The sequence below is a fragment of the Bradysia coprophila genome, unplaced genomic scaffold (genome assembly GCF_014529535.1).
Source record: "Bradysia coprophila strain Holo2 unplaced genomic scaffold, BU_Bcop_v1 contig_503, whole genome shotgun sequence".
Taxonomy (NCBI): Eukaryota; Metazoa; Arthropoda; class Insecta; order Diptera; family Sciaridae; genus Bradysia; species Bradysia coprophila.
In genome coordinates, this window is record NW_023503755.1 from 493 (window position 1) to 17,028 (window position 16,536).

At 40.2% G+C, this 16,536-nt stretch overlaps 3 protein-coding genes and 2 pseudogenes across 3 annotated transcripts; 1 reads left to right on the forward strand and 4 right to left on the reverse strand.

The window, feature by feature from the left end:
- Positions 1 to 565: 565 nt before the first annotated feature.
- LOC119082951 lies at positions 566 to 2,088 on the reverse strand (annotated as a pseudogene).
- Positions 2,089 to 6,287: 4,199 nt separating this feature from the next.
- LOC119082953 (small subunit processome component 20 homolog) lies at positions 6,288 to 8,282 on the reverse strand. The gene is made up of 3 exons (XM_037192601.1): positions 8,115 to 8,282; positions 6,405 to 7,965; positions 6,288 to 6,343 (listed from the first exon to the last, which is right to left on the reverse strand). Exons 1-3 carry the CDS (start codon positions 8,280 to 8,282, stop codon positions 6,288 to 6,290), a joined length of 1,785 nt encoding a protein of 594 aa, XP_037048496.1.
- A 3,103-nt stretch (positions 8,283 to 11,385) lies between these two features.
- LOC119082952 (small subunit processome component 20 homolog) lies at positions 11,386 to 12,055 on the reverse strand. The gene is made up of 3 exons (XM_037192600.1): positions 11,891 to 12,055; positions 11,547 to 11,829; positions 11,386 to 11,466 (listed from the first exon to the last, which is right to left on the reverse strand). The coding sequence occupies exons 1-3, from the start codon at positions 11,933 to 11,935 to the stop codon at positions 11,402 to 11,404; spliced, it is 393 nt and encodes a 130-aa protein (XP_037048495.1). The 5' UTR covers positions 11,936 to 12,055; the 3' UTR covers positions 11,386 to 11,401.
- A 118-nt stretch (positions 12,056 to 12,173) lies between these two features.
- LOC119082954 lies at positions 12,174 to 14,819 on the forward strand (annotated as a pseudogene).
- Positions 14,710 to 16,504, reverse strand: LOC119082955. The gene is made up of 3 exons (XM_037192602.1): positions 15,428 to 16,504; positions 15,168 to 15,371; positions 14,710 to 14,956 (listed from the first exon to the last, which is right to left on the reverse strand). Exons 1-3 carry the CDS (start codon positions 15,980 to 15,982, stop codon positions 14,834 to 14,836), a joined length of 882 nt encoding a protein of 293 aa, XP_037048497.1. The 5' UTR covers positions 15,983 to 16,504; the 3' UTR covers positions 14,710 to 14,833.
- Positions 16,505 to 16,536: the final 32 nt, after the last annotated feature.

A 16,536-nucleotide genomic window follows, 5' to 3' on the forward strand; every position in this document is an offset into this window, starting at 1 on the left:
ATATGAGTGATTTGATGAATATCAATGAACATGCGGCTGCGTCACCGGAACCGAATAATGTTTGTTCGAATAATTTACATTTGAAAACGTCAACGCTTAAGAAAAAGAAGAACCTGGGCTATAACGATAAAGGGAATGCTGACAACGGGCGACAAACGGTGATTACGCTTACGGGTGGCAGAGGATATATTAATTGGAGACACGTGTGGCATAATGTAGATAAATCTAAGACTAGTAATAATCGCGTTCTAACCAAAGTACCAAATGCGAACGACGCACATTTTATAATTTGGGAGAAAAAAGTTTGAATTGTGCCTTATCACTTTGTACATTAATAATTTAGAAAATATTCGAATCGACTCACATCAATACGAATCATGTAACCGATCGTTTTAAATAAATTTTACTCATAAATGGAGTTTGGACTTGTATACAAGGAGAAAGAAACGTTTGAAACAATAAAAACTTACCTTTAAGTCGATTGTGGATTCCTTGAATTCGTTTTCCGGCCATAACATTCAAATAATGTTGAGTTCTTGTTCCAAATTTATTTCTTACATAAAGTTTAAATGTTCACTTCAATCCACAATTTTAAGATAAAAATCATTCCAGATCTACGTCTAAGGCATTTCCGTTCCACTTGACCTTTTCCGCCCTCTTCATACTCTTGTGCCGATATCCACATCTGTTGAAAGGTTCCGATGCTGGCTAATATGGATCCTCCAATCCATGCACCGAATCTTCGCTCAACACTACCGTTTGCCGATATCATTTTTAGACGAGTATTCGATGGGGCCCGATGTGATAAGTCTCGATTCAATCGTTCCGTAAATCCTTGCAACAATGAGTTACCGCCAGTTACTACGACTGATCCGTACAACGACAATCTTACGTCAGCGTCACACATGCCAACACTAGTCGAAGCCAGTTGGCCTGCGCCCAACATCGTGTGATCGAAAAGACTTTCGGCCAATTTAAATCTTTCGCATCCGAAATCTTGGTGGTAGCCAGTGGGAAATTCATAAGGAGAGGCTGGAATTTGTGAAGCAGTCCGTTCATCATATGGCGTTTCTAGAACCTGAACGGTTGACATTTGAAAGTCCTGTAACAGTTTCTTGAGCATATACTGTTGCCATGAATTTGTAAGTTTGTCTGGTAGAACTCGTGTCTGGAATCGCGGGGTATCACGTTCACGGATAACATCTTTACTGGCGATGGCATAGATTGGAGTTAAATCAATTCCCTGTGCTTCGAGATACTGACGGCATTGAAGTGACAAGTAACACCTCCAAGAGGTGACTTGACGACAGCCTGTGTCAAGACATAGCCTTCCTAAATCGAACGGAAATCAGCCTTCAATTCAGTCCGAATACTAAGATTATTGACTCTACTACAACTTACATGTACGGGAACAGCAGATGTATGTGTAGGCTCCACTGTCTACGACTAAGGCTGTTGCTCGTCCACTAGCAAAAGCAGCCAAAACTGGCATTTTTAACGACAAAAAATGCGGGAACATTGTACTTCTCGAACATCAATTCAGTTAGCTTTCTCTCGATTCGTTCGGACGTTCCATGATGCTTCGGAAATAGCACAGGATGGTATTCGGATTTAGAACTGACTACTTTGGCGTACGTGTAGTTCAATACTTTCTCGAATAGATCCCAATTGTCAATCATGCCATCCTTCATGTACGTTTGAATTTCCATATTTGATCGAGGAACATTCAGAAATGTGGTGTCAATGTAGTGCTTGGTATCTGTATACGTTGCGGACAGAATGGATTAAATCTAATCGAATCGAAGCTGAACAAATAGAGCATCATACTTGACGAAGAAATATTATTGGTTGCCTTCGTTTCCAAGTCCAATGCAGCTGCGATGGTTTCTTCTCCGACCACAGCCGGTATTTCAGCCTTCGGTGTATCTTCTTGAGCATAACCAACGCGCAAAGAATGGTGACCGGGGTCGATAACTAATGCTCCAATCTCGTCTCCACCGTATAACATGCCGGACGAACTCATTTTTATAAAATTAATTGATGAAAGTTACAAAAGTATTGGAAATTATTTTGAAATTTCGAGTCATACACACCAGCAGCGTCATTACAATATAATTTTAAAATGTCTACCAATTTGACAATTCGCTTAGCTGTCGTAACATACTAGCCGTTGTCGCCGCTCCCTTTTCTATAGCCATTGTTACTGTCAGAATTCGTTTGCGTTTGTTTTATTCAATTTAGTATTTCGAAATTTTCTTCTTTTCCTTCTTTCTTGACATTGGTACTTTTAAACACAGGGTTCTTTCAGTTCTAAATTTTCTAAATTTATATGAGATTTTTTAGAGTTTTAAAAGTCATCGATATTCCCACTCAATTCACACCATAAGTCCGCTGCAAATTCAAAATGAAACGCTCAACAACCAAATCGAAGGCAGCGTTGTGTTTGGTCAACTCGCTTTATATTTTTATATTATTTGTGCGTTGAAATTTATTTTTGAATTCATTGGTTCACCCATTGATTCATCGAAAATTCAAATTCTGAAGCGATCTATAATTTAAACGAACACAACGAAAAGGCGTCATGCTCAATTCTAGCTTTATCCTTTTCCTATGCTGCTCTTAGTTCCGATGTATTCCTCTATGAAATGTAGCAATGAGTCGCTATGTCCATTCCTATCAGAAGGAACGATTTCATGGTATTGACACAATCGACTTTTCGCTGCATTTCGTAATGAATCAACTCGTTAGGATTCGGTAATTCACACTGTAAGGCCGCATACCGCATAGCGGGTCATTTCAACGATTAGCTTTTGACATTTATTATATGGCGTCAGCGTTATTTTGTCCCGTTGTCAGTTGTAGATATTTGAATTTTGGCGCACTTATGGGTAAATGTCCAATGGCGTGTCTATGTAAAAAACTGAAAGACTAAGACAACTTACCGTCTAACTGCAAGAGGGCGTTTGTCTTCAACAAATTCTTGGCCCTTTCAGTGCTACACATGCGAATCCATTCGTCTTTGTGTTGAATGTTCTTGTCATTAGAATGCTCACAGGAGCCAGTCTCGTTGCTACTCAAGTTGAGATTAAATATAAGTGGAATAGATGATGAAGAAGAAATCCAATTAACAAAACACGAATTAAGCGCTCTGTTAAAGTCCATAAAAATCATTCTTATCCATAGCAGTAGATAGAGGAAGACTTTATAGTTTCATTTGTCAATTTAGACGTTGCAAACCGGTAGCAATTCCCATCAACACTAGACTTTTACTGACTACCTCAATCATAGTTTATTCGAATGGGAAAGTAAATCGAAATTGGGGAAACAGTGACCTGCTGCAGAAAGAGAACAACAAAAACAGTTTCGAATTACCTGTCTTCAGTAAAATATAATTTCTAAACAAATTAAAACAAATCATCATCTTCGCCCAAATTTCTCTTCTTCTTCTTCTTTGGAAGAGCACGACCCTTCAGTACATCCATTTTACGTTTTTTCGCCTCCTTCTTTCTGGTCCTTTCACCTATTTTCCGAAGACTTGCTCTGACTGGATCGTCAACTTTTATTGAGCATTAAGCTTCTTTCGTTCAGCTCTTCGAAGCATCAATTTCGTTAGTATGCGCGTCTTCAACAACTGGTACTGAGCATCGCCTATCTTTTGCTTAAGACTGTTTCCGACTTTCAGTGCCAATTGTCTCATTTTCGGATCAATGTTTTTGTCTTCTTCGGACATTTCACGAACCAGCGGAGCCATCAAACTGCTGGATAGTTCGTTGAGCGTATTTTCTGGTAATAGTTCAATTAAACCTTCGATCCAATGGAAGACAGCAGTTCTCTGCAAATCAAAATGAAAATTAATTTCAAACCTTCGCTCAAGCGATAAAAAAAACTTACCAGAACGGTGATATGCGGTTGTTTTTGCCACTTCTGCATGTACTACATAGCGCATTCGTCGCATCAACCAATACAGATTAATAGTTTTGTTTTCGACTGCGTCCTGCTTTTCCAGTGAAATGTCCTTGATCATATTTGCCACATACAGTAGATTTTTCACTGCCTCATCAGCCATATCTTCGTCTGTTGCTTCAGGAACCAATTGCGCACATAAATCCAAACATAAGGACTTCAATTTCAGCGGATGGATTTTTGAACAAATAGTGTTGATCTGGTTCTTCTGTATTATCCGGTCGAAAAATGCCAATTTCAGTTGTGCCACATCGATTTGGCCGAGAATGAAACCTAAAATTTTGGCAGCATTTATCCGAACCCAAACATGTTCGTATGCCAACAACTGCTGCGATTCGTATGCCAATTGGTCGATACATTCGGCGAAACCGGGCATGCTGCTCTGATAACTTTCCAAAATTTTCAATATCGTGTTGGTCACCTGGATAATTTGATGATCTTTGGAACGTTCACGTTGGACTCTGCTTAAGTTCAGCCTTGTTTTCATCGAGTTCATCGTCCGATTCAATTTTATCAGCATTACGCAACAGCACATATTGACCGGGTCCTTTATGTTTAGACAACGGCAGAGTGTCTATTAACAGAGGTAGCACTTGTTCGATTCGTTTAACGAACTTGGCCTTTTCAACGGCAATAAACCGGAGCAGAGCATCGCCGCTAATTCTATATGCGCATTTTTACTGTCTCCCAACATTTCCAAACACAACGCCAAACAATTGATCCTGATGCACTTCATCACATTTTGCAATTAATGACTCAATGCAAGCGGCTGCAGATTGTCGGCATTCCGGCGCCTCATCGTTGACCAATCTGGTTCCGAGCCAAACGAACAGGAAAGATGATTTCTTGTTCACGATGTCTTGCGGAAATCGATTGACTATCTTGAGTAGTATTTGAATCGCTGCATCTCGCCCAGTCATAGTCTCGTAGTTTAGATTTGACACGAATAAGTTGAAATATCCGTCAATCTTTTTGCCAAGCGGATAATTCATTAAATAGTTGATCAGCAAACGTTTAGCCTCTGTTCTCGTAATTGTCGATTTCCGACGTGATTGCCATTTCGCTTATCCTTCGCCATGATATCGTGAAATTCAGCCACAACTAGCTGTCTGTCGAGCACCACCTTTAACATTGTAAAGCCATGTACCTGACTCGACGAATCGCCAATGTTTTGATCGATGTACACCAGTAGCGTTCTGAGCTGATCCTCCGTGACGGTGAAATGTTGATTGTTACGAATAACGGCGACCATTGCTCCAAAAGCATTTTTAATCAAGCGAAAGTTTTCGTTTACAGTTGCCATGCCCGGGCGTAGCATATTTGTGTAAAATTTGGAAAATAACTTGTACAATTGCTGGTGTCAACTCGTTCAGTTTCTGCAATTCCATTGTCTTGTTCCACATTTCGGTTAAGCACTTCAACGAGTAAATCGTGACGAGAATGTGTGCACTGTTCAACGAGTCCAATAATACTGAAACAGGAATACGCGTTAAGCCAACGAAGTTAATTTAATGATTTGCTCATGACTTACCGGGTATAATCGGATTTATAAACGGCTCGTACTTGATTTTCATAATTTTGCTACGCTTCAAAATTATCTGCAGCATCGATAAGCCAAATTCAATCATAACATGGGCGTTGGCTCGTACATTCGTCACAACAGCTTTCGTTACAGCACCTGTTCGGTCCACGAGGTTGTTCCGGTAGTAAGAGACAATCCAGTTCGGATGCGGCTTTGCTTCTCTTTTCAGACTGCGTGAGAACTGGTTTAGCTGGACCTGGCAGTAAATCCGGGATACTTTCTGATGCTGTGCCGTAGATGAACATCAGCAGTGATTCCAACGAAATGTTTTTATTTTGCACCAAGCCAGCAGCAATCGTTTGGCAACAGCTTTGAACTTTTGTAACCACTTTTTTCGACTGTGATTTCAACAGGTAATTCTTTAGTGGAACCAACAGATCCAGCATACATGACTCGCTAATGTTGACGCAGCAATATTTAGTGACTGAAAACTGCAGTTACTTGGCTTCGCCTCCGGAGTATGACAGCAATTTTTTTAACTTCCTTTTCTTCACTGGTTTGTCCAAAAATGTCTTCAAGACAAACGCTCAAGATACTCTGCAGGACAGCGTCGATTTCACCTGCTTTAAAGTTATGCTTGAGTACGTCCAAGACTCCGTACATTGTGACAGTCAAAACGTGAACTTTGGAAGCCTCGGGTCAACATTGACGTCATTTGATTCATCAATTGGCCAAGATATTTGGTGCCCACGTTTTGGCATGATGTTTTTCAAAATGTTCCGGGTGAACAAACGAACCGATTTTAGAGGTGACTTGAGAACATGCAGACTTTGATGAAAATGCCACGTAAAGAATGTTCTGCAATGGAAATTATTCGTGCTGAAATTTCGGTCCTCTGATTATCCGAAAAGAAACTTACCCAACATTCCCTCTGGGAGCTTTTGGAGCAATTTTACCATAGCCAAGGCAATCGGAACTCGCAATATTTCTTCCTCTTCTCGTTCGGAACGTCGCTTCAGCTTATTTAATTTGTGAAAGCTTTCGTACGTGCTCATGGTCGTAATGGAATTGTGAAGACTTGGAATTAGTCCAGTGGTTATCGTTTGTACAACCCGTTTGGCTGCGTTGTGGCTCAACACAATTTGTTTATCAAAAATCGAAATTTTCTGTTTCTTAGCAGCACTTGGATCAACTTCATGGATTTCGTCTGCTTCTTGTTCGATTAACAGCTTATCATTCAATTCTTCGTCGTCCTGATTTTCAGCAGCCAGCACCAGTTCTTCAGTGTCTTCATCATCTTTAGCCACCTTCGCAACCTCATTCTCGACTTGCTCCTCTTCCGCTTTCTTGAAATCTTTGGCCAGGTCTTTAGGTGCGATTTTTGCCATTGACAAATCAAAGTGGAATTGGTTGAGAATTTCCATAACTAATCGAACCAACTGTTTCTGGAAATCCGCATTAGTTCGCATCTTCTTCAAATAATGTTTCAAAATCATCTCGTACTGGTACCACGGCAGCAATCTGCAAACGACTCCAATGGTCTCGATGGCTGACGTTATAATACCATGTTTGCTTGCATGCTTTTCGGTACAAATATATTGTGATGCCAATGGCAAAATGAATTGCGTCAATGTTCTGATGTTTGGCGGGCGATCAAAGGTTTTCGCTACCGAGCAAAATTTGAGCAAAGCTTTTCCGTGACGATGTGATTGGATGTGTGTGATATTGTCGAAGAAATCGACTTCTCTATCCTGCTTGTTGGTCAGTTGATGTAAGTCCTGGAGCACAGGATGCGCCGATGGACATTCTCTGGCAAGTTCACCCAACAATAAAATCCCTTCTCTCCAAACACTTTCATTCGAATCGTTCAGATTTCGTCGAATCAAATTGAGGATAACATTTCCAATCAAGTAATCCACGTCGGTTTGTCGTTTTTCTAACTGACGAACTAAAGCAGGAACCATTGACTGTAAATTACGACTGGCTGTGTCACACATCGTATGGTCTCGAAGAAAGTAAAACGAATGGTATATGACGATGAGACCCAGATTCAGGTTTAGTTTTCCTGCATTCTGTAACCGCTCCACTTCTGCATAAGCTTCTAATCGTCGATCATAGTCTGGTTGTTCAATAAACTTCCTATTCCAGGCGTTTAATTCATCCACGATTTTTACCATGGTGACAAGTTCATCTTCACCAACACGCTTACTGATCCTGTCTAAGAGCCGACACAACAATTTCCGTGGTTCAACCGATGACATTATCTGGAACATGGGAGCGATATCCGGAATATGACGTTCTGGGTGTTCCACTTTTTCAAGCAAATTCGAAACAGTGAGAACCATTTGTTTCAGTGATTCTTCGTCGGTGCGTGAATTTGACTTTCGTATGAGAATAGGAAGAGTTAGTTTCAGCAAAGTGCTGCACGATTCGGATTCTTCGATCAGTTCAGTGCACGAGATAAGATCAGAACATCTCTTCTAGTCAAACCCATTCGCTTCTTTAAGTTGATTTGGAATTTCTCCAACAATTTCGGTAGAAAAGGTATGATTATCGCACTGCCATAGTTGATTTTTAACCGTGTTGAATCGTGTGTCTTGCAGTTGTCGACTGGAATCGGTGGAACAACCTTCTCATTTTCGTTCGGTTGCTCGTCGCTGAGTGTCACCAAACTTTCAATTATTTCCATTATGGTGCGACAAACAATTGGTTTGCTTTGCGGATTCAGCAGCAAATCGAAAAGATATTTGATTGGAGTCTGATCGTCTGCTGCATTTCGTGGCTGTTTTGTTAACATGGTGAAATACCGAGGATTTTTGCCGAACGTGTGGAGTAGCCGTAGAAGCTGCGTCGGACTTTGAAGGCTTTCCATTCGTCAGTTTGTGTAGATGGCGTAATAACACGTGGAATATTGATTCGATTTCCGCTGAGTCCCACGGATACGATTCGAAATGGCAGAAACAGTTGGTCACACTTTTCAAGCAAGCAATTCGAATTGCTTTGTACATTTTTAGGAACGATGGATGTATTGTTGACCTTTATCGATGATATGATTCACGATGGCGCCAATTGACATCACTATTTTCAGTAGGTATCTAGAAATTGAGACTTTTGGAACCGGCAATTTCTTCTCGAACAATTTCTATGAAATTCAGGGTGCTCGTCATTTTCTTAGCTGATATTACCGACGTGAAATCGATCTTGCTCAATATGGACGTAACCATTGTATGGGGATCATCTGACAAAAAGCGGTCGTACACTTTAAAGGCCATGTGCAGGATCAAAAGAATTTCGTTTTCATCACAGCCACCAAGTGTTCGTAGGATCAGTGACTTTCTCTCCTGTCCTTGTCCTTTCGGTGCTTTAGTTGTCAATTTACTGTACAAAATTCGCATTAGAATCGGCATTAAATCCTTTCGATGCTGTTCAACAACAACCGACTCATCCTTGGCCAATTTGAATGAGTCATCGTTTTCTTAAATGTTTTTTCATCAATTATCCCGTACAGTTGCTCTTTGTATGGAATGAGGTATGCGTGTTTGTAGGCCATTAAACAGTCTAATGCAATTTTCTGAACACTTGAATTCCAATGGGACAGTAAGTTCATATACAGTTCATACATGTCCTTTTCTCTGTAAAGTTGTTTCGGATTCACCAGTTTTGTAAAAACGGACATCATTGGCAAAAACGAACGGAATGCCGTGGACGAGACCTTTTTAGTCTTGTCTTTTCTAGCATCGTCTTTGGTTTCGTTATCAATTTTTTCGTCGTCAACCATATCGACATCCACTTCGCTCTGCGACATCAGATTCCAAACACCAGAATCATTCTCTCGATTGTACTCAGTGTCTATGAAATCCAAAAATATTTCCACAATTTCACGATTTTTGTTTCAACCAATTGGCCACAATCAGCCATCATACGCCAAAGAAGAATTCGATAATTAACGTAGTCTGTTCGGTCACTAGCTGTCCACATTTTATCAAACTGCTCATGCAGAGCAGAAGATTTGAAGTCCGCGCTGATCGACAACTCTGAATCAACAATGGGATTCCGAATGTTTACAGTTGTTGAATTTAACTTTTCTCGAAATATTGGCCAGAATTCTGTTATTGGCAGTTTGGTGGAGTATTCGCCTATCAGCTTCGACACAGGTTTCCACAGAAGGTTAAAGTTGATGTGATATACACCCAACAAGTACCTGTCGATTGAAATTGGACTTTAGAGTTATTGTATAGAGCGTAGCAATAGCGAAAAAAATACCTCAACGGATCCAAACGACACAATGTTCCACTCATCCGCGAAACAGTTCCATAGTGGCACTTAATTTCTGCAAATTCATCAGTTGGTCACGATACGTTTGTACGGTGGAAACCACATTTTCACATTTGTAGATAATCTCGAAGATCGATTCTTTCGGTTGTTGAAGCTCTGGCAGTTTCGAAAAGTTTTGAAAAATATGGGCTGTTAACAAACGAACCTCATGTGACTGTGATGATAGATTGAGTTCCAGTTTGTCGTGGATCGTTTGGAATAATGCAAAATTCAGTTTATCGACCGGTTGAACGACTAAGACTTGATCCATATTCGGAGTGTTGGCGTAAATTTGCATCGGTGCAATATGAAGAAGTTTCGATGTTACTTCGTGTAAGTCCACTATCTCTGATTGGTTGAGATGAATAGAGTTTCGATAATTGTTGATAGTTCATAGAATGCATTTTGTAGGCTTGTCCAGTTAGACGGCTCCGCTTCCAATGTATTGTAGTCTTGAATTTCGTTCAGTAGCTTTTCCACTCTTAGCTTAAGGACTTAACTGGTTCTTCAACGTCCTTTCCGGTAATATGTGGATACAATATTAAGCTCAGCATAAAAGTTTCCGATTGATCAGCACTGCTGATGATATTTTCTATTCGTCTGACAGTATCCTCAGATTTGAAACTGATTCGATAAATTTTCCAGTTATCCAAACTGATGCCATCATGGCAAAGCGGTGATTTTTCCAAAATAATCTTGGCCATCAAATCAAAAGAACTCGCTTCGCTCTCGAAATGCTTTTCGAAATATTTCAAATACTCCGGCAAAATAAGTACCTCAAACTGCGACCACTCCACCAATGCCCAGACAAAATGTTCGAAAATATTTTTCTCCGATGTGCCCAGTATCTTCTTGGCTAGTCTGCTGGAATCCAGTTGAGTGATGGTTAAATTTGAAGATAGCAAAATCACAGCCACAATTTGAGCGACTTGCAACAGCGTTTCGTTCGAAATGTCCGCATCACAGAGCGTTAGTAGTCTTTCGATTACTTCATTCAATCGGCATAGGCATTTGCCGTTACGGAAATTGATTGCTTGTTTCTGCAAAGCTAATATGTTACGAATGGCTGTATCATTGTTTGCTGCCGTTTCGGACAATTCCAGCAACACATCGTTGGAAACCTTCCAAAATACGTCCAGGTTTTGTGGGTTAATATTTTGTACCAAATGTTTGGTAAACTCAGAGAGAACGTGGCACAGGACATCCTGGTTGATCGTAGGATTCACCAATGATTTCATCCAATGCACCAAAAATCCTTCGGAGCACGAATGCATTCCATGATTCGCTCCCTTGACGACTTCAAACAACAAACGACCGCAATCAGTTGTACCATTAACCCGTTTCTTTAGGCCACTTAGCAGCATCGCTAGAAATTTGTCCTTGTCTCTGATATCGCGGGCAACATACGAAAAGCATTCTGCTGCATAGTTGGTCACATATTCAGGATGCCATCGACGGTTCAGCAGTGGAAGAATTTCATGGTAAACAATTGAGAGATCCTTCTTCAGAAATGGTTTTAGGATTTTGAATAGATGTGCCAAGCAATAGAATGTCCATTCCACCTGCTCCGGTTCTTTTGTTTCAGTAATTGAATTAACGTTGTCAGGAACTGCGGAAAGTAGACGTAAAACTCTTGACGCAAATCTTTTGCCATGGATGTGACGAAGCTGAAGAACGAATCAAAGTAAAATGGGTCGTAAGAACTCGTAGAATGGATGGGTCGCCTCAAAACGAAGAAAATACTTACTCCAACAGTGGCTGCAGTGATAATGTGGTTGCATTTTCAACGATTCCAGCAGCAATTCGACTACAAAGTCCTTGGAATTCAGCAACTGTTCCAATGTAACCAGACCGCTAATTCGCTTCTGGAAGATTTTGAATTCCTCCGATAAATTGTCAACCGTCCATTTCAGATATGACTGACGGAAATTCGTTTCGTCTTCTTCATTTTCCACATTTGGATCTTGGACTTGATACAACGCATTTTGGCGAAGATTTATGGTCGAAACGATGTCATTGAACGATTTGAACTGTTGAGTTGGTTGCGGTTAGAATGGTTTTATATTCATCGGCATTTTATTGAAGAATTACCTTAAAGACGTTGTCATCTTTATGCCGATGGGGTTGGTTCTTCATCGTTTCAGTGTGATTTGTTGATCAATATTACTTTTTACGGGGTTTTATTCGGTAAACCAGGCTTTCAGAGTTCACAACAAAATGTAATCACAGCTACACGCGCACATGTATTTTGACATTTCTGAATCAAAGACACGCATGATTTTAAAGCCTGTGAGTGACAGATACATCGAAGCGGTCAGAGCGGACGTTGTTTCTATGAGCCGTTTGAGTACGGTGTGAGCGTGCGTCAAATTCGAGGGAGGAGTTGTGACAAGCTAAAATCTGTCATTCGGTTAGCAAACATATACGATACGCACCCGGTGTATTTCGCTGACGTGTATTTCATTTGTGATTGGTTTTCAATATTTTGATCAGTGCAAGGAACAGTTTTTTTCACAATGCTTAACTTAGGTAATCCCGCACGAACGACACATACAATCTTGTGGCACCGATATTTTCTACAATATTGTGTTGATGATGATGTGGTTATCGACTACTTTGTAACAGACAGATAAAACTTAACCTTAAATTGACTGTTTTAGGACTTTTCGTCGTCTTTTGTCTTTCCTGCTTCGTCTTGACTGAATCGACAAAAACCATTGATAGCCATCTGAGTAGTGCAGATCTGCAACGACTGAATAGCGTTTTCACCGAGGCTTTATCATCCAGCGACATCCAGTCGATCTACTATGGCGCTCTGCACATTAAAGATTTGCAAAAGAAACACGCTGATTTGTGTCCCATTGTCACTAAAATCCATAAAGAGTCCAAGATGAATGTAAGCACCTTAGAAAATAGCTTGGCTGCAATTTGTCTTTATTTTCGATTCATTTTTCGTTTCTCAGGATTTCGAGAAAAACTTCTATCTCGTCAACATCTACAAGAAGATTGCATGTCCGACTCCGATACTGAGTCCATTCAAACAGCGATTTCATTGAAAAAGGAATTTTCCAACAGCCAAGAAATGTATTTCAATTACCAATCAACGAAAGCTCTCGGTTTCCAAATAACCGATGACACCAAGGCTGATCTGGTCAAAAATCTGCAAGCAATTGTGCGAAAAGACGACTCGTTTGCTAGTTCGGCTATGCATTCCATGTTGCAGCTGAACTGGGTACTCGTGGCGAACCAATTGCTGAATGGATTGAAGGTGCATTTGCACAGGCTGATGAAGTCAATGGTAAAATGCTTCAGTTCGAAGGTGGATTGAGCGTAACAGCACTCGTATTGAACGGAGCTTTTAAATTGACGACTGCATTGAAAAACCGGCACCATTAACCGAGGAACAAACGTACAAATTCGTCACCTATTTGTTATCTCGACGAGAGGTACAAATTGCCAAAGGAGCTCATGTTTTGATCGAAGCACTGACCCTTATTTCAGCTGATAAGAAAATATCGCCGATATGTGTACAAATCGTCGGAAATGGGCAGATTCAACCGGATTCGCCGCTGATTATGTGAAAATTGTCGATTTACTCGGAAACCCAGTTAGTCCAGCTGTGTCATCAGTTTCAGCTACAGTTACAGCAAAACAAAGTTCAACTGCTTTGGTCACCAAGCAAGCGCTTACATCAAAGAGTTCCGACAAAACCGTTTTCGAACTAAGCTTATCCGCAGCTAAGCCAGTCCGTGGAGCGTACACCGTTCAGATATTTGCCGATCAATACCAACAAACCGTGGAAATCAAAATCTTAGGCAAGGTTAAAGTGAAGGCCTTAGAAATCGGTGTTGGAGAAGTTGACAGCACATCTTCATTTAAAAGCAAACGATCGATTATCCCAACAAATTGAGTGAAGAACTGAATGCTGATGCTCAACAAAAAGTTCTTCTTCGAGTTACATTGATCGATGAAACAACTGGAAGTCCAATGACCGTTCATCAAGCATTTATTCGGCTGGAAAATAAGAAGTCTGGCGAAGAAATTATTTTTGTCGCTGAACAAGATACGTCCAAGGCATACAAATTCGATATGGTAAGTTTAAGTCTGTGAATTCGACGAAAGAGAATCAGGAATTAAAAATTCCTGCTATTTTAACAGGATGTTGGTGCACGAGGTGTTGACTTTGGTCATATTTCCGGCTTATATTCCATGGAATTAATTGTTGGTGATGCATCTCTATCGAATTCCTTCAAATGGTACGTTGCTGACATTCAACTGAAATTCAGCTCTCAACCCAAAGGTAATATTATCCCTAACATCCACTCTCATTTCTCGCCGATTAACACTTTAAAATGACTATTTCACAGCCGTCAGCAACACACCAATCAGAACACTACGGCCAGAAATCATCCATCAATTCCGTGAGCCCGAAAAGCGTCCGGCACGCTTAGTGTCTGACCTGTTCACTGGATTGTGCATTGTTCCTCTCGTGGTGCTGTTTATTTTGTGGAGCAAATTGAAGGTCAACGTAAGCGATTTTCCGTTCACTTTAAGCGCTCTTGGATTCCATCTGGGCTTCGGCGCAATTCTCCTGCTATTTTGTGTGTTCTTCTGGAAGCTGAATATGTTTGAAACAATTCGCTATTTGCTGCCATTGGCTCTAGTTACATTTTTCTTTGGAAATCGCTTGTTGCGATCGATTGCAGCGAGAAAATCTTCATAAGCTCAACAACATTTCCTTACACGTGTGCTGTTTCGTAAAATACGTTTTGATGCAAGAGGAGAGTAATAAGTGAATGTGAAATCCTATCAGTCGATAAGCTTTATAAGAATTCTTTTTTAATTACAATAATTTCATAGGCACGCTCCATAAGAGCTAATAGAGCCAAGGATGTAACACATTTTTTTTTCAAGTAATTTTCGATGTAAGCCATTCGAATACGGACTCCTGTTGTATGATTTGTTTTTGAGTCAAAAAAATTAAACGATCAAAACTACTTGAACAATCGTTCAAAACAAACTTTTATTGGCTTTTCATTTGACGCGCTGTTTGAACAAACTAACTCTTTTTTTCGGCGCATGTGAGTCCACAAAATTACCTTCTGGTAGTGGATCGGGTTCGTTTGTATTCTTAGGGCAGAACATGTTGTCCAGCATCTGGAAGCAGAACAACAATGATTTTTTGGTTAATCCAGAAGACATGGGTATTTCAATGGGAAATGAATCAAGTGCAACAACAGTAGCGCCAAATTTTATCTCAAAATAATTTATCAAGATTTCCTGATTTGCAAAATGACTGTTAGTCAAAGAAATCTTCCTGGTTTCTTTGGACTTTCTTAATATAGAAAAACAAAATCAAAAATCTTACATCTTTCACTTCGGCCTTTGCTACCGCTATATCTTGACCTCTTGGTTCTTCTTTGACTTCAGTAAGCTCTTCTTTGATTACCTCTGGATCTTCTTTGATTACCTTGGAATATTTCTTGACTTCATTGGGCTCTTCTTTGATTACCTTGGGAGTTGGTCGATCTACCGTTGGATGTTTCATTATTTTCTGAGATGTTGGTCGATTCTAGAGATTTATTTCATGAGAATAGAATGCGATACTGGATTAAATGAACTTCTTACCATTAAAAACTCATTAGTTTGTGGAACACAACCAGCAAATTGTTTGTATATGTCGACCGGGCTTCGTATAACATCGGATTGTTCATTCGTATCACGAAATACCGCTTCGGAATGATTAACATTCAAGTTCAGCACTGGTCCACGGTCATATATTACAGTTGATGATATTTTACTCGGTTCCTCTAACACGTCAAACGACTTCACATCATGCTCAGAGGCGAATCTAATTTTTCTCGAGTTTTTATCATCGTCGAATGCAAAGGAAGTTTTCATTTTCTTCTTCAAAATGGTTTGTTTCGTCACACTGGCTGGAACAACAGTAGCAGGCTCGATGTCGTCACTGTCTTCTGTTATCACACTCTCTGCATTTAAGTACCGATCGCACTTGAACTCATCTTCCATAATTTCGATGGCATTCAGTAAATGGTCAGATAAGAACATCATATCAGTCTTGTGTGATATTTCTTCAATAGTGCGAGGTTTCAAAGCTTCCAAATACTTTTGAACTTCATCCAATTTGGCCTTAAATAATTTCGTTTTTTCTCGATTTGTCATTGATGCTGTTCTACGCTCAAGTTCTTTGAATTCGGGCGGAATCTCATCATCCTCATCGTCGTCGTCTCATCATCACTACTGTTCAGAGAAAGGCTTACGTTGTCAGCACTTGCATCATTTTCCTTGGACGCTCAGCATCTTTCGCAGACGACGCAGCATCTTCCGTAGACGATATATCATCTTCAATATTACGATCGTTGAAGTGAGACATTCTTTTCTTAAACGAAATTTCTTCCGGCCGTTCACTGAGGATTGCCTGGACAGCTTCATCATCTTCTTCAGACATTGCTTCCAATTCATTTTCCAGTTCTTCCATTAGCTCTAGTTCCTCTAACCTCTTGATAATATCGTCTTCAGCCTTTCCGCTCAATATTTGTTGCCGTTCGGCTGCCTCATTTCGTTTCTGCTCTTTTATTTTCTCTTTGTGATTAATTTGCCATTTCTTTTCCTCTTCCTCGTCGTACGTTTCAATAATTTCTTGCGATGAGAATGCATCAAAATCGAGTGGAAGATCCAGTTGATTTCTGAAAACCAAGAATCCGTTTTTATCATTG

Excerpts from the sequence above, each read along its gene's own strand:
- LOC119082953 (XM_037192601.1), bottom strand. The coding sequence starts at position 8,282 with ATGTTAACAAAACAGCCACGAAATGCAGCAGACGATCAGACTCCAATC. Across the intron at positions 7,966-8,114 it reads AACCGAACGAAAATGAGAAG|AAGAGATGTTCTGATCTTAT; the intron begins GTTGTTCCACCG and ends GGGTTTGACTAG. Across the intron at positions 6,344-6,404 it reads GCTCCCAGAGGGAATGTTGG|AACATTCTTTACGTGGCATT; the intron begins GTAAGTTTCTTT and ends TTTCCATTGCAG.
- LOC119082952 (XM_037192600.1), bottom strand. The coding sequence starts at position 11,935 with ATGAAGAACCAACCCCATCGGCATAAAGATGACAACGTCTTTAAG. Across the intron at positions 11,830-11,890 it reads AAGATGACAACGTCTTTAAG|TTCAAATCGTTCAATGACAT; the intron begins GTAATTCTTCAA and ends CCAACTCAACAG. Across the intron at positions 11,467-11,546 it reads TCACTGCAGCCACTGTTGGA|CTTCGTCACATCCATGGCAA; the intron begins GTAAGTATTTTC and ends TTCGTTCTTCAG.
- LOC119082955 (XM_037192602.1), bottom strand. The coding sequence starts at position 15,982 with ATGACAAATCGAGAAAAAACGAAATTATTTAAGGCCAAATTGGATGAA. Across the intron at positions 15,372-15,427 it reads AAACTAATGAGTTTTTAATG|AATCGACCAACATCTCAGAA; the intron begins GTAAGAAGTTCA and ends ATAAATCTCTAG. Across the intron at positions 14,957-15,167 it reads CAAAGGCCGAAGTGAAAGAT|ATGCTGGACAACATGTTCTG; the intron begins GTAAGATTTTTG and ends TTCTGCTTCCAG.